Source organism: Ischnura elegans, chromosome 4 (genome assembly GCF_921293095.1).
Source record: "Ischnura elegans chromosome 4, ioIscEleg1.1, whole genome shotgun sequence".
NCBI classification, from domain to species: domain Eukaryota; kingdom Metazoa; phylum Arthropoda; class Insecta; order Odonata; family Coenagrionidae; genus Ischnura; species Ischnura elegans.
The window spans coordinates 28,405,593-28,432,964 of NC_060249.1; the positions used below are offsets into that span (position 1 = coordinate 28,405,593).

The window sequence follows — 27,372 nt, forward strand, 5'->3', positions numbered from 1 at the left end:
TCAGTGTTGTTACACGCAAGTGGTGAGGGTCTCTCTCAAATTGAATCAGGGATGCTACTCATGGCTAAGGGTGCCAAACCCGAGGTTCCATTATTTTAAGGTGCAGAGGGTCCTCTGATCGTCTTGTTACAGGTGCTGCTGTCGGTAGTAGTGCATGTAAAATAAATACTATGTGGCACCACCCAGAGGATATCTTCCGATTTCAGAGATTTGGAATGATATATAAAAATAGAAACAGGAAGGGAGAATGAAGGGTTGGTGTTTATAAGGGAAGAGTGAGGGAGAGATATCGCTTAGGTACGCCAGGAGGATCTACCGCTATACGACATAATATTGAAGGTGCCATGAAAATGAATGAACCAGATTCCTCCTGGAGGAACAACTCCAATTCATTTGGTAAGTTTGAAATTTACACTAATGCCATTATAATAGTTGTATCATATATAGTGTAAGCCATACAATAAAATGGAACTAAGCTCGAAAATTCATGGATTTGAAGTTTTAAAATGCCTACATCCAGTCCAAGTGGATTTTATGCAAAGAAATGTGGCCTCAATATCGGAATTGGATGAAGTAAGCCGTCTTTTAGCTGGATGTATAATTACACTTTATATGTTAATACTTATTAATCCGAGGCTCTGTGGTTCAAATATAAAAAAAATTACAAATTATTTGCTGTGTTTTTGTGAAACACAATTTTTTAAAAATTGAATTTACCGCTCCCAGGTATTTAAATTTTGTGACCAGTGTGACCACACACAAATTAATATTTGTTGAAGAAAATTAAAGTAAAAACAATCAAAATAAACTATATTGAAGAATATGAGTACAAATAATTCTCAAAAAAAATTTAATTTAAAAAAATTATGTATTTATTGTTATCTTTCTCGTAAAAAGGGCTGTAGTTAAAATTATAAGTTTGCAGCCTTGGAAGATGATCGACCCATCGCTTGTTTTTCGTCGCTCACTTAAAGGCGGTCATACCAGATTTTCATGGAAAACTTGGAAAAGCTAGGTTGTCATCATCGTCATCTCGCTTCTTAGCTGTAGCAAAGTCAAGTGTGTCAGCATCGAAAATGCTGACCCCAAAATTTTTTCGATCCTTGGTGTACCTAAGCCTGTGAATCCTTCCACAATTGGCTTGAGATCCAATGGAGACTGCCTTGTAATTCTATCATGAGGATATAGCGCAGCAGCAGCATGAACACCCTTGGCCTTAGTTTGATCTTCAAAATGGGGTGCCTGTGCGCTAAAGAGTCGGTGATGATAAACAGTCGAAAGTACTATATTAAAAGCCATTTGGGGGACGGGTGAGTTATCGTCTAAAAGACATTTCTAATAAACACAAACGGCTATTTTATTGAATCTATTCTCTTACAGAGGATTTAGTACCGTGGAACTTGTTGAGGATGCTCATACTCATCGCACCTATGCTCTCAAAAGAATAACATGTCATGGGCCTGAAGATCAGCGGCTTGCCTTGCAGGAAGTTGACTATCATCGGAGATTTCAACATCCGAATATTTTAGAGTGTATCGATGCTGCTCTTACTGGTTCTACAGTGATGGATGTTACTCTTGATTCTACAAGCCAAGTGCTCATCCTTCTTCCGTATTATCCGGTAGATATGAAATCTAATTATTATCTCTAATTAGAAATTCTTGTAATGGTATTGCTCGTAAATATTTATGTGATGGAATTCGATCTGTGGTATCTTGAGTTCAAGGATTTTCCTAACTTTATGCCAGTAGATCAGTAAACATAATATACGAAACATAGAGTAACAGACTGGAGTCGATTATTTCTTAATGTGGCCGATTATATGCCTTCAATTCAAGGTGAGTTTTTGTGCTCCATTAAAATGTAAATATGGAAGGCCATCCACAAATGGTATGGATGCTCCATAGCTAAATTTATTAGGGAAAATGCCATAAATTGATATTTTAAAGGAATAGAAATAAAAAACTTGAACTGTTCAGTAGTAACAAATAGTATACACATTAGCATAAAGTATCCCTTGTGAAAGGCTGTTCAGGTTTCCACCTGCTCAATGGCATTGCTGCTTATGTTTCTAAAACGGAGCCAATTACCATCCTAAGGATTTATTTTTGGAATGTGCATTTCATGTAATCATTGCAGGGCATTAATCCTTTCACTGCCGTGCAATCTCCGAAAACCTTCTCCTCGCATGTGGCAAAAAGGTTAAAATGCGCTTTGTTGGGCCATGGATCAGGTATTTCCAGGATGGGCGTGGTACACCCTCTGAAGGGTCGCTAATCCGAGACCATTTCCTCGACGAGCTCAGCCTCCCTGGCCCCTCTCTTCGACCCTCCGTGTGGGGGTCGTCCACCCTCAAAAGTGACCACTCTTGCTGCAATTGAAAATCTATGTATCAATCATCAAAAAATGATTGCTTTCATCACACTCCTGCCAATCAAGCAATCAATTACTTCTTTGAACTGTGTTTCTTTGATGAAAAATAACGATTTTGTTACTTTGCTAAAAACCTGGCTGTTGACCACCGGAAAATGGCCATTTACAAAATCGTTTATTTTTCATTGCAGAAACACGGTTCAAAGACAAACTTGATTGCTTGATTGAAAGGAGTGCAATGCAAACAATCGTTTTTTGATGATCAGATTGATTGATAGATTCTCAAAATGCAGTCAGAGCGGTCACTTGGCGGGAGGGAGGCCCCCAGGTCGGAGGGTCGAAGAGACGGTCCTGCGAGAGTAAGCTCGTCGAGGAAAGGGTCCCGGATTTGCGCCCCATCGGAGTGCTTCAGCGAAAGTGCTGAGCGCATGGCAGGGAGGAAGAAAAAGTACATTCACAGCAGCCTGCCATGCGAACGTACCAGGAACGTTCACAGCAGTGAAAGGGTTAGAGGTTGAGAATGCATTCTCTTTTATTACCTTTTCATTATATTTTTAATGACATTGTCCAGTACTATTTCTTAAAATTGGCCTTTTCATATGTCAATAGGCATGCTGTAATATGCTTAGATAAAGAGCTCACTCCTGGTTCTTTCACTTATTTATTTGTTTTGTCTGGAAGAAAATAACGGGCAAAAATATTTTTCCTTTCCAATAAAAAAATTATTCATCGACAAATTTTTTACCTGATTTAATATTCATGAAAAATAAGTTTATAAAAATGAGTGTATAAAATAAATTTATATTAAAAAATGTTGACAGTTGTTATAACAGATCGAAAATACTGTGAAGGGTAAACTTTGGTATCCACTTCCTAAAAAAGAACAATCAAATTATAACTTTAAGTTGATAGTAGCGATGTAAAAAATTAAGAAAAGTATTTCAGGTAATTGATTTTAAAAAATCTCTCAGTAGTAACCTCCTTATGTATAGCAGCCAAAACTGAACGTTTCAGTGCATCACAATCTCATGATGATTGTGTAAATCATTTTCAATTGACTAAATAAGTTAATATACTGAAATATGATACTATATGCTAGCCAAGAGTGTTTGGAGGATTTTTATTTCCTCTTAGTAACAATATTAATCCTCTTAGTGCTATCCTTCTCCCTGGGGTACTGGCGAGAAATGCAGAGGGTATTTTCATAAAATGTAGCAACTAGGAAAAAAAACAATACTAAGCAATTTTATTAAATATCTATCTGCATTATTTTTAACCATTGAGCTTAAACTGGTTAATATTGACAGAATATTTTCACGTTTACTGAAATAAAATACAGCAGACTCCCGATTATCTGGCTGCGGTATATCCGTGTTGCGGATTATCCATGCATGATTTTCCCTCTCGCTCAATATTTTCCGTGATCTTTAAAAAAAATAAAATCGGACGCAAAATCATCGGAATTACTGCATTAATGATAGGATACACCGGGCTTATTATTTGCGTTAGAATCCTCTTCGTAAAACGGAAGCGATCACATGCTAGCTGCATTCACGGGATCACCATGTTCCGGTTTTCCAAGCCTCGCAGTGCGCGACCGCGGTCCTTGATCACGGTGACACGTCGCCAGCAGTTGCAACTTGTGCGAGACGGGACTACGTGGCGTGGTGCCTGACAGTGTAGTTTCTGATGTTGAGCGCACAGTTTCGAAAACCACACAGCCATGGATGTGTGGTTTTCAAAACTAGGCCTTGCATGGAGCATTAATAATACGAGTACTACCATGTTATCACCGCTAAAAAGATCGCGAACTGGCGAAGTAAGCTCTCAATGAGTCCAGGAAGCACTCTATAGTAACAGAATAGCAGCATAAATAATAATATATTGTTTGTTTTACGTAAATTATGAACATTAAAAAACATTAAAATGAAATTTTGGGTTATCCGAGTTTTCCGATTACCGCATAAGCGCGTGTAAGAGACGCAACTTTTTTCCCAGAGACTGCAGCCGAAAATGGGGGTGCGCCTCTTACACAAACTTCTTATCTTCCCCTCCTCCCTATCCCCGGTCGCAAGCCCAAGAGGAACTGAGTGGCCTTGGTTTTCTGCGTGAGTCAGTCATCTAAAAACCAAGGTCAAAAACAAGCGGGAGGCAGGGCAGTTTCTCCCGTGGTGATGTTTTATTACAATGCTCCTGTTTCCTACACGTAAGCATCGTGCCGTCACATCGGTACCTCAGAGGTGAACATGGAAAAGATCGCACGGGGTATTTTGCTCTGAGGTCATGCTAAATTTACTGCTACAAGTGGGCATACCACGGCATTTATACTGCATATAGTAATCGCTTATCAAACGTAGAGAAGCACGCAGTTTGAAGGACAATACCAGGTCAATAGCCAACATCTGTCTTGCCGAGTAATTTCCATTACGCTAAGGGCCTGATTTTTCAAAAATCATCTTCAGACGCTAATATAAGGGTTATTGCGATTGAAAATTATATTGGTGTCAAAACCTGCTCTTAAAAAGTGCAAACGAGTGTGTACATTGTTGGACTAAATGGTGGATAGAAGAAATCGGAAGTACTTATAAGTGAAGAACGATGAAGGAGAGGTAGAGGGGAAGGAGCGCGCTCCCTCCCTCTTTCACGTAACGAGGCTGAGGGCGAAGGAGAAAGGGAAGAACACGTCCGATCTTGCATGCGATGTCGCGTCGTTGCCTTCAAAGCGAACGGGCGAAGGCGCAGCAATGTGATATACGCAGTTTGAGTTGCCTGAAGTTTCCAGTCCGTCTTGTCTTGTTTGAATGCGCTCATGCTATGCCTCTTCCGAAATTGCGCTGTTTGGACTATTTTGAATATTAGTAGCCTTGTTGTAACTATAAATCTTTGTGTCAATCAATTAGAGCTTAAAAAACTTAAATTCTGTCAGATATGCGTCGCATTAGATCTCTTTCTTTTTTGATCCTTGTGCATGTCATACAATTATTGAAAGCTATTGAGATATCTTCGGGTTCATTAGGTGACTCACCTAGCATTTGGCCTCCAGAAACTGGGAGAATTGAAGCTAGGAGATCGTGCAAGGTCAGTTGGTGAGACGGGGTAGGGATGTAACAAGTATCGATTGTTCCCGCGTAACTTGATATTTTCCTTTGAGGCAAGTGATTTATGGTCCGTGGAGTCTCCGAAAGAAAAAAAATGTCGGAAGCATCGACTGATGGAGGGCCGGGGGTGATTTTGTGAAATCTAGGCCGTGGTTATTTTCTTACGGCGCTGAGATTCCCCCGATTGTTGTTCAATCTCTTGGGAAGATTCACGCAAATGTGCCTGTCATGTTTTGCTTTAAAATTTTCTACGGCTGAAATTCTATTGCAATACCTTTACGAGAACTTAAAAAAAAATTGTTGGTGAGTAGGGCAAGCATGTAGTGCAATGGCGAATGCAAAGAGAGGATCAGAACTCTTTCTACTCCCTCTTATGTGACGTTGCATTCACAAAAATATTGATTGAAAATTTTGGATTCAGATTCAATTTCTTCGACGAATTTGGATCCAAAGTACATTAAGGTGAAGGGCATTATTTGTGTATATTTGGATCTGAAGTATGCGATCCGACAGTCCCTAGTAAGCATCTTAAGGGTAAGACTACAAGTGAATACCTACTTATCTCCGAGCGCCATACATATTGTGTAAATTTAGCTGAAAAACGACAATGTGAATTAGTAGTATTGGAAGTGGTAATTTTGATGACTGTCGAAAGTCCAGGCATAAGTCTGCAACACTGCGCGATAGGATAAAAATATGCCAAAAAGTTTTTTCTTTAGCTCCGATGCTCAAAATAGGGGTGCGCCTCTTACACGTGCTTATACGGTATTCGTGTCGTCTCTCCCCATCACTAGCCTGGATAATCGGGAGTGTACTGTATATCAATGTAATAAGTTATACCAAATTAAATAATAGTACTACATAAGAGGGGATATATCGGCCCGCCACACTTTTTGCCCGAGAGGCAAAAGCAAATTTATCGCCCCACCGCACATAAAGGGTTTAGAAATTGATTAAACCCCCAGTTATCCAAGTTGATGTTCCATTGAAATATTATACAATGTATTTTTTAAGTTTTAAAAATTTTATTTATCCTTATCATCCAAAAACAGTGCATTAAAGGTCTTTACGGGGAAGGAATCTAGCAAGTTACAACATAGGATGATCACAAACTTCCATGACCTGGATAGGGGCAACCGACCCATGCCGAGCTAGAAGAGCCGGTATTTTTTTCCTACAGCTGAGTCCCATTCGCTCACTGAGGACGCTTCCTTAGAGATGGACGGGTAAATGTGATGCGTGGGAGTGCACCAGATGAGGTTTTACTCCTGGATTGGTGGGAAATCCAAAAAAAATAACTTAGAAGTATGGGTTATAGATGGTAAGGAAGAAGGAACAGGCACCTATTTTCTTTCGTCCAGCTCTGCATGAGGGACTGATGGAAGAATGTTCTGGGGTGACAAAAATGCCCTCACGTTGGGAGGAGTTCCCTCACCTTCTCTTTCCATAGCGTTTCACTGAGACTATCCATACCTTTCCACTATGCTTCCTTATTCGTCATTCACCGCCTTCTTCCCTCCTACCAAAAAACAGGATTGAACCTTTCTCCACCCTAATGATCCACCTGAGCTTGACTTTCTTGGAATGAATGGAGGGCCACAGCGGGGCATTTCGACAAGGCTTGTGTTCCCTGTCCCTCATGAGGCGATGGAAGAATAAAGAAAGAGCAGTCTTTTGTGTCTAATTGCCTCCTTGCACCTCCAACCTTTTTGACCATAAGGATTTTCTACACTTAACCTGGCCTAACGATCTGGGTATTCCCTGATCCTTGGCAGTCGACACACTACCATGTATCTTTACCCCTTCTCATCAAAATAATCTCCCTGGCATTTTTTCTCCTTTCTCCTCCTCACTCACCCCTTCACGACTAGTAAAAAACCGATGAATAAAATCTCTGTGCATTTGAGTACTCAAAGAAACTAGAAGTATATTTACAAAGTTTCACTTCACGGTAAATTGTCTATTCACTTATTCATCATGAAACAATTTTTATCATTGTAATTATGTACTGAACTAATTGTCAGGAAAAAGAAATTATTTTGTATCACACAATTAGTTAGGTAGTTAGCTTGATTTCACCCCAACGGTAAACTGTAACGTCATTGGTAATTATATAAACGCCAGTAATTTTGTGTAGACTATCGCAGCTGCAAAGGAATATTTGGAATGAGAGGTACAAGACATATAACAGTAACCATGCGATATTTTCTTCATGGTGGTCGGTGAAACCTCTGAATCTCCTGGTGAGTTACAGTTACTCATTCAACGAGAAATATTCACATGACGGTGGGGAAGTATTACTCTACAAATTCGGATATCAAATTGTGTTAATATTTTCTTAAAATTGGTGCTTGGTGTAATTCTAAACATAGTATTCCAGGGATTTGTCCAAAGGTGACTATCACCACAGCAGGTACGTGGACGCAGTGCAGAGAAGGTGCCCAAGCAAAACTAAGTCGGAGTCCATGGAAAAAACAACCTTCGCTATCCATGAGTTTCTATGAATAATTCTTGCAAAAAGATGAAGTTTTGTCAATGAACATTATAACGAGGCAAACGTAATGGTTCTTAGTTAAAAGAGAAAGCAAAATTGGTATTGTAATATTTTCCTTTTCTTAAACAATTTCATTTTGTTTAAAGGTTTAAAAAATTAAATACCGTTTAAGCGTGTGTAAGAGGCACACACGTGTAAGAGGCGCACCCCTATTATGAGCATCGAAGCTATGAAGAAAACAAAATTTGCGTCATTTTTTTTATCCTATCGTGCGGTGTTGCAGGCGTATGCCTGGAATTTCGACAGTTATCGAAATTTCCTCTTTCAACGCTAATTGAAAGAGAAAATTTTGATAACTGCGGCGGTAATAGCGGCATAAAAGGGAGTAGAAAGAGTTCCGATCCTCTCTTCGCATACACCGTTGCTCTACGATGCTAGTCCTACTCACGAACAATTTTGTTTAGAAGCTCTCGCACGAGTATTGCAATAGAATTGCAGCCGTGGAAAATTTTAAGTCAAAACACGACAGGCACATAGCATGAACCTTCCCAGGAGATTGGACAACAATCGGGGCAATCTCAGCGCCGTAGGATAATAACCATGTCATAGATTTAACGGAGCTTCACTCGGACCTCCATCAGCTAATGCCTCTGCCATTTTTTTTTCCTTTCCGAGACCCCACAGGAAAATATCAAGTTACAGGGGAACAATGGAAACGTGTTTCATCCCTACCCCATCTTACCAACTGAGCTTTTTCGGTCTACCAGGTTCAATTCTCCTAGTTTCTGGAGGCCAAATATTAGGTGAGTCACCTTCTGAGCTCGAAGATATCTCGATGTCTTTCAGCAATTGTATGACACGCACGTGGTTCTAAAAAGAATGAGACCTAACGCGACGTATATCTGACGGCATTTAAGTTTTTTGAGCTCTAACTGATTGACACAAAGATTTATAGTTAAAACAAGCCTACTAATATTCAACATAGTCCAAACAGCACAATTTCGGAAGAAACAAGTGTAGCATAATCGCATTCAAATAAGACGAGACGGACTGGAAACTTCAGGCAACGCAAACTGCGTATATCACATTGCTGTGCCTTCGCCCCTTCGCTTTCAAGGCAACGACGTCACATGCAAGATCGGACGTGTTCTTCCCTTGCTCCTTCGCTCATAGCCACGTAGCTTGAAATACTGAGGGGAAGGAGCGCGCTCCTTCCCCTCGACCTCTCCTTCAGCGCTCTTCACTTACATTTAGAAGAATTTCCGATTTCTTCTATCCACCATTTAGTCCAATGAACACACTCGTTCAAATTTTTTAAACCGCAGGTTTTGACATCAATATAATTTTCAGTTGCAAAAATCCTCATATTAGTGCCTGAAGATGATTATTGAAAAATCAGGTGCTCAGCATAATGGAAATTGCTCGGAAATACAGATGTTGACTATTAACCAGGCATGTCCTTCAAAACTACGCGTTTCTCTACGTTTGATAAGCGAGTACCATATGCAGTATAAATGCCACGGGATGCCCACTTGTGGTAGTAAATTTATCGCGCGCTCCGGAGCGAATCACCCTGCGTGATCTTTTCCATGTTCACCTCTGGGGTACTGACGTGACGGCGCGATGCTTACAATAAATGCAAACAGGAGCATTTTAAAAATACGTGACTAAGGGAGAAACTCCCCTGCCTGCCGCTTGATTTTGACCCTTGGTTTCAGATGACTGACTCACGCTGAAAACCAAGGCCACTCAGGTCCCCTTGGACTTGCGACCGGCAAAGGGGGGAGGGGAAGATAAGAAGTTTGTGTAAGAGGCGCACCCCCATTTTCGGCTGCATTTGCTGGGAAAAAAGGTGCGCCTCTTACACGCGCTTATTTGGTAATATGATTAATAGATAATAGCATATCATACGAAACATAATTGCTTTGACATTAGCATTGAGAGTGTAGTCCCCGACGTAGCGATGATGAAATTCTCAGCACTGCAGCGGTGCCGTTAATCCAACGACGTGACATTAGAGGCCAATAAAATGCAAACTATCCACATTATGCAAACAAAATTACATATGTAGACGAAGAAAGAAGAAAAAATAGACTACTGAAAATTTCAAAATGATCCATCGGAATCCCAAAATTTTTACACCACTTTTAAAATCATGAGCACCGCTAAGATGCAGGGAATCCATATCAGGATTAAAAAGATTTTCTTGAGAATATCCTCTGATATTCACAAGAAATAGTTTGTGAGAAAAGTATGAGAAATAGGACACTTTTCTCATGAGTATCTCATGAAAATCCACCACTGCCCACTGAGATAGCTGGAGGAAATGCATATATGAGAAGTCTGAAGGAATTTTGTGAAACATATCTGGTTTGGCTGTCAAGTGTTGTAAAGGCTGTTTTACACGGGGCACGCACTTGCACAATCTGACATGTGTACGAAGGCGCAGTCAATATTGCGTCGTGTAAAGCGGTGAATTGCTAGAACACATGTGAGAATGCGTGGACGTGAGATAGCAAAATAGCCCCTGTTCTAATTTCGTTCATGCATTCACGCAATTCCATGCCATTTTATAAATTAATGCAGTTCTAACCTGCGCAATTCCGTGCCCCGTGTAAAACAGCCTTAAGAATTTTATGAATAATTCCCTTGTCAACCTGAGAAATTTTAAAGAATTTGATGAGACATTTCTGGTCAAGCTGAGACATATGAAGGAATTTGATGAAACATTTCAACACAAACTGAGAAATTTGAAGGAACTTAGTGAGAAATAGCAGAGAAATAACACCAATCCCGCTAAGATTTACTTCCCCTCTACGCTCAGGAGGGCATACGCAGCAGCTGCCCCTCGCTGGGTACGCCCATGAATGGAAATGAAAGAATATCTCAAAAACGCTTATAGCTCATTAGAAAGGATGGGAACTGTGGCTACCTCCTTGGGTGAACAGATTAACCCCTTCCTATCCTTTTCACTTCCTGCTTGGACTCCTTATTTTGACCATTTTCAAGGGCCGTTGTAGAGCAATGGTTGAGTGCTATAATGGTGATACAGAAATGGGCATTTAAAAACTTCTGAGCGTTGTCAGATGTTAAAGAAAAGAGTCGCACTTTGTAATTTCCTCACGAATTTTTATTCCCAACCGGTTTCAGCACTTTAGGCCATTTTTGAGGGACATAATAAATGAAATGTTGGGAGGACCTTATATAGTGCTTCAGAAAGAAAGGGAGTCGGGTGGGGTGTGCGGGGTTTGGGTTCAAATTTTGAGAAAATTATTAAGTGAGTCCCGCTAAAAAACTGGAGCATGTTGTACACTATTGCCTTCCCTTGACTGTGAAGAAATAAGTTTATTTTCCATATATCCATCCCAAAAAGTTGGCCGAATGTGAAGAGGTGAGAGTAAGACAGGATGAACCTTGTACACACTGGAATACCAATGTATGAAAACCCTGATGCTGCTAAACAATGACTACGAACATTCATTTGACATAGAAGTAACCCTTATACTTCCTCTTTGCTTTAAAAAAATTCTTGATGTCATAAAAATTTATTTTTGTTAATTTATATTGGCCTTCCTTTGGGCTAAAAGTAGGAGGTGAACACCCTGCCTTGTGAAAAAAAGGTGGAACTGATCAAAAATAAGTCCAAAAAAATTTGAGACCTCTGGGTGATCCCCTGTTCCCTTTGCTCTTTGGCAATTTGTGGGGGAGGATTACAAATTGATGATTTGTATATTACTTGATCATTTCCTATAGATTTTACCTTATAATTATTGCCAAGAGATAGGTAGTAGAGACGACTGCGTCATGGGTGTGTGGGTGGAGGCACATACCTGACACAGATGTGATGGCACAGATACCTAGGTATTGGCCTAGTTCATAAGAAATCCCAGTCCTTCTAATGCTGAGCAGATGCATTTTGTTGACATTTCAGAGAGGAACTCTGTCCCAGGAACTTGAATGGAGATGCAAAAATAATGAGCCTATGGAAAGCATTCCTCTATTGACCATGTTTCTCCAAATATGCAAAGGAGTTCAAGCTATGCACGAAGCTGCACCTACTCCTCTTGCACATAGGGATCTCAAGACAGCAAATATTCTTTTGAAGGAGGATTACACTCCTGTTATAATGGATTTAGGTAAGTTGTAACTATTTTTATTTGCTACAATTTTCTCGTGAATGCATACCTCCTGGTTGCCACTATTCTGGTGACGATGGAAAACTCTGGCAAAAAAGATTCTTTTGGGAAAACTCATGAAAAATTGTAAACTTTGTAAACAGGTAACTAATTGTCTTTGTTGAATCTGGAATACTAGACTCTCTAGCCTAAAGGTGAAAAAAGCTAAAATACTCGGCAAGAATTCTGAGGAAATTCCAATTATTGATGAGGAAATCTCAGCTGTCACAACTCACCTGTGGTTTCAATAAAGATCGTTAAAGTTTTTTTCTTGTTTTTTACCCAATTGCTTTTGGCTTCCCATTTATTACTTGTTTTGCTCAAGCCAATTTGTTTACTATTGGACATAATAATAAATAAATTGAAATATTCTTTTGGAAATTTAGGTTTTTCCTTATTTCTGCTGGTAAATTTTTTTTTCTATGGAGTTACTTTAAATATGGAGCTACTGCAGAAGTGTCCTTCATTCATAATATAATACCCATAAAATAAAGTAAATTTTTTTAAATCCTCAAGAGAAACAGGAAATTTTGTACCACAAATGAGGGAAAACTTTGGCAATTATGAATCTTCATCATCAACCCAAACATTAATTATAATTTTTATTTCAATTACTTGATCATTATCTTGCTTATTAATTAATTGTTGCTTCTTCTGATGTTTTGTTGAGATATTTGGAGTACAGCTTCCAGTCATGTCTCTTACTTTCCCTGTTTTCTATGAAATTACAAGGATCCATGGCACCAGCAAGAGTAAAAATTGGTGGCAGTGGAGAGGCACAGACCCTTCAAGATACAGCTGGAGAAAGGTGCTCAATGCCATATAGAGCTCCAGAACTCTTTACTGTTGAAACACATTCCACAATCGATGAAAGGACTGATATTTGGGTGTGTATAGGCTTTTAAAATTTTATTTATCCATTTGATTCAGAATAACTTCAATTGCAATTGCCAGGCTCAGTTTGTTACTCCATGGAGTTTTTACCAGTGGCTGCTGGTACAGAAGATCAGCTACGTGTTGCACCCCCATCCATTACCCCCACTACTATTCTCTCCTCACCCCCACTCTCATGATGAAATGTATGGAAATGTAATATTTACTTACTCATTGGTGAAAGATGATGTTCATAAGCCTCTTATTCCTCTAGGAGAATTAATCAATCACCCTGGCAGAACACTTACCGTATGAAGACCATTGTCTTCTCGCAACATTGTCCGTGGAGGCCATTGACAGTGCACTTAACAATTTATATTTAATGATATTCCATAGGAAGGTTGAGTGATCTGCTTGAACAGTGAGAAAAACTTTTGATGTGAGGGTTGGTGCTGTTTGTTGCACAGTGCACAATTTATGTGGTGTGCTCTTGTGCAAAACTGCATGATTTATCAGATGAGGAGAATCCATGTGAATTCTTGCCAGCTATGAAATCACCATCACATATCATACAACTATGCCTCGTCCAAGGGGGAATTCTGAACACTTGATACATTAACAGTCTCTCACAAAAGTGAAGGGCTGCTATCGAAGACCCACCTCTCAGAGCTAGCTTGAGGCACACTAACAATGCTTGAGAAACTTAAGTATGTACATAGTGACTTTGAAATAACATGTAGTAAGTGGAGTAGGAGGTGTACGGGGAAGCAGAAGTAGAGGCGAGGGAAAATGAGGAGGGGCAGAGTGTCAAACTTTAAGGGTTTATGTGTGGTAAGGTGCCACTTGAATGGAAATCCTTCTTCATTCCACGCTTAAATACCGGGGGGGGGGGGGGGGGGGGGGGGGAAATTCTTTTACCATCTCAGGTAAAAATAACACTGCTCTAAAGTTCTTAGCATATTATGTATACGACAGAGAACTTCTGGTGGTGAAGGAAAGAGTATTAATCAAATTACATTGGCATTGAACCCTTGCCTTTTGAAGACCATCTTGATAAGGAGACACATATTTTTTAGATTTATAGGGTAACTGTGCAGCATCATCGAAGTGGGTATTGGTGTGCTTATTTGATTTAACCCCTGAGTTTGAGGTTTAAAATTGCTTAACTCTATGCCTCTATTTTCAGAAATCATCTACAATTATGTCGTGAGTTGACGATTTATGATGCCTTAGACCCTTCCCTTTTCTGTATTTTATACACGATTTCATTCTTTATCTCCCCTACCCAAATTATGAGAAGATTAAAATTGATTTTGCGAACCAGATGTATTGCCTTCACTAATTTTTTGTTTATTTTTTTATGAACAATGCTGTGCAGTTTTTAACATTACTGTAAAATTAATGGAATGTATACAGCTAAAATATTTCTAACTAATAACTTCAGGATGAAACACTGACTTGCAATTTTCCACAAAAATTTAATTTTTGTGCAAAATTGCAAGTCAGTGTTTTATTATGAATCAATTCCACTCCATCTCGCTTGATTCTTCGAATTTTATAAATAACTTCAGGCTTTACTTTGTGAAACCTCTCCATATTGGAAGTAAGGAAATAAAACTTTGTAAGGTTCACTGTTATTTAATTATGGGTACGACCCGGGTTTCGTAACTTGGTTACATCGTCAGGTGACTGATCTTGCATGCATCATACATTTATACAGAAAGTACACAAGTGACAGTGAGGACATCTATCCTCACAGGGTTTTTCCTGTGAGGATAGGTATCTGACCAGCCAGGGGAGGGCAAGGTTAAAGTGGGTGAGGAGACGAGAGCTAAAGAAGGTGGCGGTGTTGGGGAAGAAAGAGAGGATTAGCGGGGTACATTGAGTTTTCTAAATCACAATAATCTATGGAAGGCCGTTGAGTCCGGCTGTGGAAGGTGCTGGTATGGGTTAATGATTTCCCCGAAGGACATGGGTCACTGGGGGAATTTTGGTAAAAGCACTGCGTAGTATTCGTTCTTGGAAATTTTAACGGCACACAGGTGGATAGGCACTTGAAAATTTAAAGGTTGTCACTGTAGGAGATCATTGATGGGGATGGAAAAGAGAGGGGAGTGGGAGGGGAACACTTGTTCGTTGGCATGGGGGGTGTTGCTCTTTAAATGTTGTATAATCTCCAACGTTTCCAGGGCATCGAGTCTCCTCCTGTTTCCTTCTGAGTGTAGGATGTCCGGCTTGAAATCACTTTTGTGTTTGTCATGTAATAAATGATTGGCGAAGTTGGATTTATCTTTCTTCTTTTTGAAGCAGTTGCGATGCTCACTCACTCTGATGTTAACACTTCTCTCCGTTCTGCTGATGTATTTCATACCACAATCGTCGCACTTTAGGCAGTAAATTCCACTTCTTTCTGGTGGGAAACGATCTTTGCAGTTGGGCTACAATGTTTTGAGAGTTGAGGGGGTGTAATAGGCAATTCTGTATTTTTCTTTCGGGAAGCAGGAGGTAACAGAATGAGAAATTTTTCCTAGGAAGGGAATCCTGCACCAATTTTTTGGAGTGTTGATGGGGGAGAGAGAGGACACCATTGATAAGGCCTGTTTCTTCCGCATTTTATTGAGGATGTTATCAATTACTGCTGGTTGATAGCCATTAACCTTTGCAATGTGCTGAATGATATTCCATTCCTTATTGTAATTCTGTGCATTGAGAGGAATTTTTATGAGTCTATTGATTAAGGAATGGAACGCTGCTGTCTTGCGTTGGTAGGGGTGGCATGAGTCCACGGGAATGGTAACGTCAGTGGAGGTGGGTTTTCGGTAAATATCAAAGAGATGTATTCCTTCATTTAGTTGAATGTTTAAATCTAGATAATTAATTGAATTATTTCCTACTTCCATAGTAAATTTAATATTGCTGTTCTGGGAATTAATAAATGTGAAAAATCGTTCTAACTGCCTTGTGGTGCCGGTCCAACAGCATAGCACGTCGTCCACGTATCTGTACCAATAGTTAACATGTTTAATTAGAACGTGATTCGAATCAAATAATTTTGACTCAAAATTATCCAGAAACATTTCTGCGAGCAGGGTTGAAAGGGGTGATCCGATGGCAAGTCCTTCTAATTGTTGATAATAATTATTATCAAATTGGAAGTAGTTTTGATTGAGGCATGTATATCCAATATTGGATAGAAATGTTTATGTCGATAAGTGTCTAGATTTCATTAGAGGCAACTAATTCAAACTTCTACACAAAGATCCCACGAGTTCATTCCAAAAGGAAACCCACGACGTGATCCACAGGAGCGACGGATTGTTCAGCTACAAAGAAAAGATTTGGCTATTGCAAAAAAATCCTCTCCCGTCCCGGTTGTATGGTTTGATCAAATTACACAAAGCTAACTTCCCAGTCCGGCCAGTGATCTCAAATACTCCTACACCTACACATAAACTAGCAGCAAAACTGAACCACCTGATCAAAGATTACACGAAATTCATCCCAAAGTATGGCATAAAAAATTCATTAGACTTAATTGAGAGAATCAAGGATGTAAAAGTACCACACAATGCCAAACTGATCTCCTTTGATATCAAAAGTTTATTCATGAATGTCCCAAAAAATGAAGTTCCACCAACCATTAGAGACCACCTACAAAATAACCATGTCAATCCCGTAGTAAATGTGCTAGTCTTCTTCCATCAAGGTTAATGGGATTTTTGCGTATATTGCAGTGTTTTACTGTCGCAGAAATCTCTGGTTACCCTAAGTGGAGGTGCCAGCTGTGCTCTTTAAATTGTTTCTTCGTATATATATTAATCCTAAGCTCTTTCTGTGTTCAAGGATGTTTGAATACTGGCAAAACTTGTTTGTAGGACTTTATCTTTGGGAACAAAAAAGTTAATGTTTTTATTCAGTACACTTATTAGTTGTTAATGGCTCCTCACATATTTCTGCAAGCATAGTAAATGCATCAGACATATCTGTAACAAAAACACACCAATTAAGTCCTGTTAGTTGAGGTCATGCACAAGCAGCTTCAGTCATCTAAGCTTTACCAAGGTCATTTATGGAATAATTATGCTTCTCTTGTAGGAGTGAATTTTATTAGGAATGAAAATGTATCTGCTTTTTTACCTTTAATGCCTTTATGTGGTGTTATTATGGGGTCGCATTCGGGACATCCCCCTCTCGACCCCTCTGTAATTAAGTTGCAAGACCATAGCAAGTCATGTTCATTGCGTCTGACAAACCCTTCATGGCAGCTAGTGTTTCGTAGAGCCCCCATCTTTCCATCGCAAATTATAACCCTCATTTGCCATTGTGTGGTCTTGTGAATATTTATGTATAATTTTAATTTTGCTTAGCAGCATCAAAAGTAATTCTTCGAGTCTGCTTTTGTGACTTTCCCATCTTACAAGGGGAGACCACGAAAGTTGCTCCGCCTTTTTCAATGCCGTATTTTTTATGGCCTTCGGAATGGTGAACACATCCCTGAACTAGTAGTGGTTCCGTTGAATGGGCCTTAGTTTGGCTGTAATTAATTAATTTTCATGCGGTACTTTTCACAAGCCGCGTATAGTTTCATGATATCGCACCTCACGTCAGGAGAGACAGGTGGGGTAGTGGTTAGCGTTTACGGCTACCACTCGGAGGATCAGGGTTCAAGGCTCTGTGATGGCTTTATATTTTCTTGTCTCCATTTAGATCGCACGGCCTCAACTTTTTCATTAATTTTAATTGCGACAAGCATAGAGCTGAGACTATTTTTTTATCACCATAATGACGTTTAGGTATTTAAGCAGTGTCATTTCAAACACGGAGATACGACGACTACACTAGCAAGGGTTGGTGTGTGCCAAATTGTTAATTTCTTCATTGCTTATACTGATCAACTTCCATATTAAAAATGGAAACCACTCTTGCAAGAGCACATGGCATTATAGGCTCGCGGCGACCAACAACATGCGTACAGACATAATTAATAAGAACACAAAACGAATATAAAATGCCATATCTCTCGAACACTTGTAATTCACTTTACTCCAAAGGGAGTTTACTTACACAGTACCTATGTGCTAAAAGAACCATTCCGAAATATAATTTCCATTAATAAATAGGATGAAATAAAAGTTTATGACCCTGGACCGGACGTGGTGGCGTATAAAATACGTCAATCTTCGAAAGCCAAGGATTTCAACATCGTATGTACATTCTGGGCTAGAATGGTCTCGTGTATTCCTACAATGTACTTTGACTGTCTATATTGCGAGTTTTCAAAGTTCGAGGTATTGTAGCTAATTTTTTTTAGATCAGCAAGAGGAACCCGTCACACGTGGCGTATAAATTACGCCGGGCGACCGGCCGTATACCACCTCTGTACCTTTATATCTGTATCACCTATAAATGTACAAGATTTTACTAATTTCTACAAATAAAGATTAATTTTAACAAAAATCGAGTATTATCATATATGCACATAACATGGGAAAAGTACGCCATTCGCCCGGTTGTGAAGAAATAACAGTCGCGCCCACTAGAGGGTTAAAAGCAACAATTACACCAATGTGTCTTGTGCTCGCCGCTTCCCAAAATCTTCCGTAGCCCTTCCAATATAATAACAAAATATGCGCCAACAAATGTCATGTCTTCCAAAAAAAGCCACTGCTTTAGCCCCCCGTTAATCTTTCGTTATGTTTTTGAGTAGAAAGTGGAGCCTTCACTTCTCCGCGTTGAAAATGACACTGCTTAAATACCTAAACGTCATTATGGTGATAAAAAATAGTCTTATGTCTATGCTTGTCGCAATTAAAATTAATGTAAAAGATGACGCCGTGTGATCACAATGGAGACAAGAAAATATAAAGCCATCACGAAGCCTTGAACCCTGGTCCCCCGGGTGGTAGCCGTAATCGCTAACCGCTACCCCACCTGTCTCTCCTGACGTAAGGTGCGATATCATGAAACTATACGCGGCTTGTGAAAAGTACCACATGAAAATTAATTAATTACAGCCAAACTAAGGCCCATTCAACGGAACCACTACTAGTTCAGGGATGTGTTCACCATTCCGAAGGCCATAAAAAATACGGCATTGAAAAAGGCGGAGCAACTTTCGTGGTCTCCCCTTGTTAGTTTAAGTCCTATACTATTGTTACCTTATGACAAGCATTAATTTGCCTAGGTATTAAGTGAAATCGGGGACTCTCGTAAAACTCACATTTACATACATGTGTCTTTTTACTGACCCCTGATTGATTTATGGCAGTGGTTTTGTTTTATTGACCGTACATGACTGTTTCATTTTACTGATCATACATGTTTTGTTTTACTGACCCCTGATTGATTTATGGCAGTGGTTCCCAAGCGGTGGTACACGTACCCCTTGGGACTATGCATCGAACCAGTCTGGATGTACCGAAAATAATCGAAAATGGTGGGTGCTACCCTCCCTAATAGTGTCTGGCAACAGTGGGGTGCAGTAAGTCATAACCAGGAAATATGTATATACATATTATATGGGGTATTTAAAACAAAGTTTCTATTTATACAATCATTTATAACTAAAAGTGGCACCTACCAGTATTGAAATTATGTAATAAAATATGCACGTTACATTTTTGGGGTCACAATATTAATTACATATATACATACAGGAGGGGTACGGGAGGAAGAAAAGGCTGGGAACCGCTGATGTATGGTAATGTGAGTAGGAATATGAACTCAGTCACCTAACTTGCATCTTTAAGGCCTTAAAGTCCACACAGTCACTTGCAGTGGTACTGTCCCAGGACAGCACCACTGCAAGTGACTGTGTGGACTTTAAGGCCTTAAAGATGTGACTGTGGTGTACAGGTTTGTTGTGCCTATTGAAGTTGATGGGAGCTTTTATTTTGGTGGAGTGCAGCAAAATTTCCCTCCTCAACTCCAGGGGGATGTGTATTTCATTAATCATGAAATTATTTTTATTTCAGTCTCTTGGATGTATTCTGTATGCTATGTGTCACTACAAGTCTCCATTTGATGCAGTTTATGAAAGAGGAGATAGTGTTGCACTTGCTGTGATTAGTGGAAATGTAGTGTTTCCAGAAAATTCAGTCTACAGTGAGGTGGGTTGATGACCACAAAAACTAAGTTTCTACCTTGTGAATTACATGTAATTGTTTTTTGTTTTTTTTTACAGGATATCAAGGATTTGATCATGTTCATGCTGAACGTTAATCCATCCCAAAGACCATTCATTCAAAAGGTTATAGAGAGAACGGAAATGGTTTTGGTGAAATTAGAGAACAGAGTTTAAAACCAAACATCCCAAGATCCTGTGTAAATTTCTGTCACCTCGGGCACCTGAGTGAAATTCCGTCAAAAAAGAATAATAGCTTTATAAAGTATCGATATGTGATAATTCTTAAGCGTTTCATATCTCGAAGAATTGGTTAGGTTGCAGATATTTCATTGTAAATAGGAATAGCGGTAGTTGTTTTTGGAAATGAAATGAGCGGCTTCGCGATCAAGTGATCGCATGAGAACCAATGGGAGATAAACGTTCGTCAACTGTCGAGTCTTAGTTGTCGTAGCCGCTGGCTGCATGCATTTTCTGTACAGCTCAACAATATTTTAAACTTTCGACATAAGCTGCCACGAATGTGAGACGTTGTGTGTTATAAACGTTCAAATTGTGCCCAGATTCAATATCTATTGGAAGCAGCAGCCTTGATTCGTCTTTTGTTTCAAGTTTTAAGGTAAGAGAGATTAATTTGAAATAGGGTCCTTGCGCCATTTTTCGAATAGTTAATGACAATTCAGGGCATTGACACTTAAAGGTTATGTTTTCTGAACGTGTGATGGGTGGATGCAGTTCTCGCATATTGTCCTATAACATTTTGGTGATTTCTTTGTAATCGGACTAAACGGTGTGTTGTACATCATTTATGTGTGTTTCTATGCTGTTACAACTTCGGAATTACTGATTTAACTAAACATGTAATTATGATATTTATTGATCTACAAACATCAATGTAATATACATTCCATTGTACGAGTACTTGTCATTTTAGCTAGTTGTGAGTCGGCAAACCTTTGTAAGTACCGGGATGGATTCGTGTGTGGCTGGTGTTTAGTCTTATTGTTATTTGTAAACTTGTGTTTCGTTTTATTACATTGCGGTGGCTTTTTATCCAAATTTCCATTGATGCAAGTGCAATCCATCGAAGTGAAGTGAAATATTTGCTAGAAGCCGTTTCCCAGGGTTAGCCGAATGAATTAAATTATTGCTGTGCTTTTTAAGAAGTGGCGAATTGCGACGTACACGAAGCAATATTTTCTTTGCTATTCGCTTCGAGTAGCGGGAGATCATACGATGTACCGGTGATTCGAGGATGCTGAGCTTTCCTTTCGGGGCCAATGAAATTTGTCTCACGCCACCTTTGTTTGACGTCATTAAACGTTATTCTGAGATTGCGAATTCAGTATGATGGGGTGTGAACAGTACACTGCCGATTCAAAATTTGTGAAATATATTTTAAATAGTCCTACGATTTTATGAGTAATGGAATTGTTTTGTATATGATTTTTATCGTTGAGGCCTTATGACTAAATGCTCTTACTTGGACCTGAGTGTCATTATGAAGTGTGTATATGCTTCGCATTTTCTTTTTGTTATAATTTTCGCCCTTATCAACCTTACCTAAGTGTGCCTTGTATGAAACTGCAATTCATTTACTTATACTGTCGTTATTGTCGAAGTTTTTCGCATTTTTTGCTTGTTATTTTTATTTGCACAGCGGAAGTCTTGTTAAAAGTTTCAATGATTAATTTTGTTCTGTTGTCAGTGTTTAAAACAATACCGGAAATTATTTTACATAATTAGAAATCACATGCTATTATCTTGCGTACCTACAAGTGCCTAGCACGTCTTGAGTGATTGCCTTTACGGAAGGGTTCGGGTAGCGATGATTATTTTTTTTTCGTTTTGATTGATTACACAATTAGTAGAATGAAGGCTGTTGTGCATTTCTTCCTACGTAATCATTAATTGTATTAATCACCGGAAGTTATCATTTCATAATGGTCAGAGATGAAGTGTTCGGTCCATAACTTGCGATAATGATCAATATTTAGAAAATCTCTGGAATTCAATGAGACACTATAATTTCTCATTTTGGCAATGAAATTTTAAGTTTAGCTGGTCGGGACCTTATTGATCCCTATAGGACTGTACGGTCATTATAAGAACCTAGAGCAGGAGAATTGAGGCCCCTAATTGCAGTTATAATTACATCCATATCTATGGAAATGGCTTATCATGGTGACAGTTCTTCATCCATTTTTTTCTCTTAAATAAGACCGATTCCTCCAATTTGTCATCAAAAGCATTGTCCTTATTTTTGCAGAAAGAGCTTTTACATTTTCATGTTACCATTTTTTAAAATAATGTTTGGCCGCTGTTGTTCATAGTTTGGTTAGTACTATCTTTCTTTAACGTCACATGTTATCTGGAGGAAAAACTGGAAAGTTTCTGTCACCGAGAGGTATTGATAAATTTTATGATTTTTAGCTATCACTCGATATCATGAGGTGACTCGAACTTCAAGTCCTTCCAGCAGTTCAAGGCTGCTAAGTCGTACATGCTTTTGATGGCTTTGGCCGTATCATTTTATTTCAAATGCAAATACTCAGGTAGTGAAGTGGTGATTTTAGAAGACTTGCGGAAGTGAGGGGGGCGTGGTGGCTTAGTATATAGTTGCTTAAAGATCTAAGGGTCATGTGTTCAAAGGCGGTAGAAGCCCATGGGCACAGGCGCGTACTGGGCTGCCGGGACACCGGTACGTATCCCTGTGCGCCCTCCAGCCCGGAAATCTTTGGCGCACTCCTGTTCCGAAACTGACAAACTTTACCTTCAGAATACCAATATTGAGCTATTATCTTGATTTCAGTGATCTTTCATTTAAAAGCATAATTAAAACTGTCTTGAGTAAAGACAATGATTATTAAAATTAATGTAATTCAAGCTGGTAATATTCGATTCAGTCTCAAGAGGGTAATAATTAAAATTTCAAAATCCGTTTGTTATAGTCCACACACCCGGTAGTCCTCGCCCTGCATAGTGCTGGCGACCTCAGGCTATGGCCGTCCAGCGCCCTAAGAAAAGGTGGGCCTGCATGGGCACTCCGCGGCAAAAATCGTCGCGGTTCGGTTCGAGTTGGCCCAGAAAGATGCCAAATAATATTTATAATAAAGAGAATAAATTTCACTCTCTTTGCGATTCAAAATCTGGTGGGGGTGTGCGGCGGCAAGAAAATAATTATTATAAACGAAGGATCTCATGCTTAATTATAATTTAGCGTGGGATCTTTATCCCTTCGTGTCAATTTTTCAGTTGTTCTTTGTTCATTAGTAAAAAAATCCGTTTGATTTCTCGGGCTAAGTGACGGCCTCCTCAATGGGAAATATGAATACCTGAATGCGAAATAGATTTGAAGAAACGGAATGGATGGCAATTGATTATGTCCACATCAAGAGCAATCGCGCGGTGGGTAAAGTAGACTTTACCAACTTACCGTGTAATACCTTAGCGAGATCGAATGCGTAAGTAATGAATTCGCGGGTGAAAGTTAGACACTCCTGTTGCTAGGTAGCATGAATATTGCAGTAGCTTTTGGTGTAGAATAGTACAGTAATGGAGTCCCCTTACTTGGTAGCTTGCGCTTCTCATGATTCTTGTTACCTCTGAATCTCTTAGCCTAGTTAGAGTAACTGCAGTTATATATATGCAGTTTATACAAGACTTTAATCCTGTGTTACTTCATGCCCAAATTATTTACTGGTGCTCCACTTGTGATCTGCTTAGGGTTGGTTGGATAGCGATTATACATTTGAGGTTAGTATTTCTGCTGGGTAAAGCGAAACTGTATGAAGAAAAAACTGTTCGAATTGTGGTGATGAACTTACATATTGCTAGCGGCCTAGTGGATTAAGGTGTTCTTCAGGAAAACTCGCCGGATGGATTTACTAGGGGAAGGATTTTGGTAACCGCTGTGATAATGGAGAACTTAGTTACTTGCCGTGGACCCCCGAGTTTTCAGGATTTTGAGGATATCGATGCATTAGCGTAGGTAAGCGAGTCAAGGCGGTACTCCACGGTTGCTATTTTAAGGGGGATGCTCTTTGGGGTCCGTTGTGGACGGCACTGGGTACAGTAGTCGTGAAACTCGGGGCCCGTTGAAATGGAAGGAAGAAATTGATGTAAAATTTGCCAAAAGATAGTTTCCTCAGAAACTTGTGCTAGGAATTAGGGACTTAGATTTTAATTTCGCAACTCGAAGGATAGACGAATGGGAGAAGGTAGCGAAGCCACTGCACTGGTAATGAGCATTGCTATCGCTCAACCGTAGAAGTTGGTGGCTGAAATCATTTCTTGATGGGCTTGGGAGACATGTCTTGATGGTGAATCCCTCAACCCGCCTGGTATCGGAACCCCAAGTTTCCATGTATGATCATGACGAAAGTGAACAGCGTCGAGGATAACCAGTTCGGGTTCGACTGCTCTGCTTCCAGCGAACTCGACTCCAATTCAAGACTGGGAAATACCTTCCGATTGCTTAAACCTGCGCGCAATGTGCGTCTATGCTGCAATCACGCGTGCTTGCGCCACAGGCATATCGTATGCGGAGTTTCAATGCGATGGCTTGCCTTATTCAATCAAATCCAATCGACGGGCGCACTCAAGTTCGCAACGTGTAAAATTGCTCTCAAACATATTCGGACACTATGATGCTTCAAAGCGCCTTTGGCTCGACTGCAACTGATTGGGAAAAAACTGACGATTTGTCTGTATTTTCCTCGTGTTACCTCGATTTATTCCAATAATTTAACATATTTGCGGGCTCTTAAATGCCGATATGCATAAACTCCATTGGTACTCATTTTAAATACGATTTTTATAGACGGACTCCTATTACGTGTAGAAATCTCATCAATAGAGATGAAAATGCCCATTACTCAGATCCCTTTCCGAGATAAACTTATCATGGATGGACAAGGAGAGCATATCGTGGGTAAATAATGGTCAATTTTTTCACATCATTTACGAGTCCAACTTTTTAGCATCTGGAGGAGTTAAAAAACCTCAAGAGGATAAAAACAAAGATCCATGAAGGCTCGCTAGTGCCCTGCGAGTGGGCTGGGGATCAATCTCCCGGATGGAAATCGGCCTGAATTCCGAGCATTTCTTTGATGAGGAGAGAACTTCTTATGCCGGCACAAGTTTTTTACTATTCTATGTCGAGTGTACTGGATTTATGCCTAGTGATTAAATGAAATAATTCTACACTTACCATAGATGCCTCGCAGTTTAATGAAATACGTTCTATTAACAATGTGGAGTTTTGTGGTTTTTATCGAATTCGACATCATGAAATGACGTGACTCAATGAAGTGTGAAAAACTTTATAATTTCAGATTAACTTATGTAGAATTATAATTTTTTTAAATTTCATTACTGTTTTATGTAACTCTCTCTTTGCATTAAAGTGATCATATTCCATTATTTGTAATTGTATCGCAAAAGTCAAGCATAATCGCTTGACGTGACCATCTTAATTTGGAAGTTACGCGTATTAGTTTTGATTTGGCGTTGTTATTTCTTGCATATTGTTTTATAAATGTTATTACAGTATTTCTTTGAGGATACTTCTGAACGAAGGAAGTCCTGGATTCCTTGAAGGTCTCATGTTTCTCCCTAGGTAAACTTGTTTTCTCAAATCCATTATTTGGCCGAGATATATATTTACCGTGAAATATAAGATTGTTAACTCCTTTCTGTTAGGCGAGAGTTTTCGTATTCCAAAAAGCTAAAGTATTAATTTAAGAGTGGTTATATTTTTTAAAAAATTCATCACGTGTGTACTAGTTACCTAGTACCAGAGTACTTGTGTTATTTCGATGGCTGCATGAGCAACCGGAAAGGGCGAAGTGTTTGGGAAAGGTAACGAGGGGAGGGGGAGAAATCAACCCACTACTAGTAGTAGTAGTTTACCACCGTCCTCGCGGGAGTGTTCGGGATATATGAGACCGTTTCAATTTGCACGCGGTCAGGTGGTGGGTTCCATTGATATTAATGGAGATTTCCATCTGGACGCGGGCCGTTGGTCCCCTTTTGAGCCATCTGATTAGCACTTATAGTTTGATCGAAGTTCTTACTGCGAGCTATTAGTTTGGTGCAATTGCATTTAGGAAACTCATCTCCATTATCTAAGCCTTTTTAAACATATCTGTCACCATAGGGTAGACGGTCCAAAAGTCACCTTTGATATAATTTTCTTACGCGTTGCAATTGCTAGCCTTGTAATAAGTTGCTTGACCAACCTTCAGCTAGCCAAATGCTGCAAAAAGAGATTTTATACACCGAGGAGCTCGAGTGCATATGAGGCGGGCCTTAGGTCGTACGACCTCGTCGGTCACTTTCTTCCATCGACCGCTCGGGGGGCAGGTGGATGTGGCCGCTTCAGTGAGAAAGGGAGAGAATTGGGGTAGGAAAGGGGAATCGAAGTGCTGGGCTTCCTGTGGCTCTGAATGGATAACGTTGCCATTTGTCTGAAGGCCAAGGTCACCAGCGTGGGGATATGTGGACTGTGCCATCATCTGGCCACTCCTAATTCCTCGGCGATATGCAGTAATCACGTGATACGCAGCGACGAGCCCCATGTAATCACGCTTATGTCTTCAAGATGAGGACCAGTTATTGATTCCTCCGACACTTGCTGTGAAACTTCCTTGACAACCATGTCCCGATCAATAACCGAATTTGGAATGCATGAACAGGAATTCACGTTTAATTTTGCATGATTTCCATCTTCTTATGATAATTTTTCGTGTTCTCTTTACTCGCTTTGGATTTTCCATTGGCCTCAACCGTCGTCATTTTGTAGGTTACTTCGAATATATTTTGAGTGTATTTTCTATTTCGAGTTGAATGAATTTGCCTCAACGCCACTTGCGACACATAAGGTGCTTCTACAGTCGAAGATTGCGCCATGGTGTTGTCTTTTTTTAGTGGTAGACGTTCATAGGCGTTGGTTGAAGGTGAAACTTTTTCGACATGTTGGAGTAACAGCGATTTTGAAGAACTTGAAATGAGTGGAACTACATCATAAATGGGAATCGTCAAGTTAGTTAAGTAGCAAAATTAATGAATTTCATGTATCGTTTGTTATGAAGGGAATGCTTTTTACTTTGATTGGTGAACAGGAAAATCTGTTATGGCTTTGAGTTGGTCGAAATATTTATCTCTAAGGTCATTCATCTCTAAATTTGCATTTTGTGTTTGCGCCCGCTAATGAACGAAGTGTTGCCGTAACTC

General features: G+C 39.6%; 2 protein-coding genes across 2 annotated transcripts in view; both read left to right on the forward strand.

The window, feature by feature from the left end:
• The first annotated feature begins 958 nt into the window (after positions 1-958).
• LOC124157200 (serine/threonine-protein kinase 16) lies at positions 959-21,051 on the forward strand. Its single transcript, XM_046531742.1, has 6 exons — positions 959-1,310; positions 1,381-1,621; positions 11,897-12,101; positions 12,873-13,027; positions 19,988-20,122; positions 20,197-21,051. The coding sequence occupies exons 1-6, from the start codon at positions 1,201-1,203 to the stop codon at positions 20,311-20,313; spliced, it is 963 nt and encodes a 320-aa protein (XP_046387698.1). The 5' UTR covers positions 959-1,200; the 3' UTR covers positions 20,314-21,051.
• Positions 20,357-27,372, forward strand: part of LOC124157197 (ATP-citrate synthase) — a 75,486-nt gene continuing 68,470 nt past the window's right edge. Inside the window, exon 1 of the mRNA XM_046531739.1 lies at positions 20,357-20,755. The gene's annotated coding sequence lies outside the window, so the exon portion shown is untranslated. The remainder of the gene's footprint in view (positions 20,756-27,372) is intronic.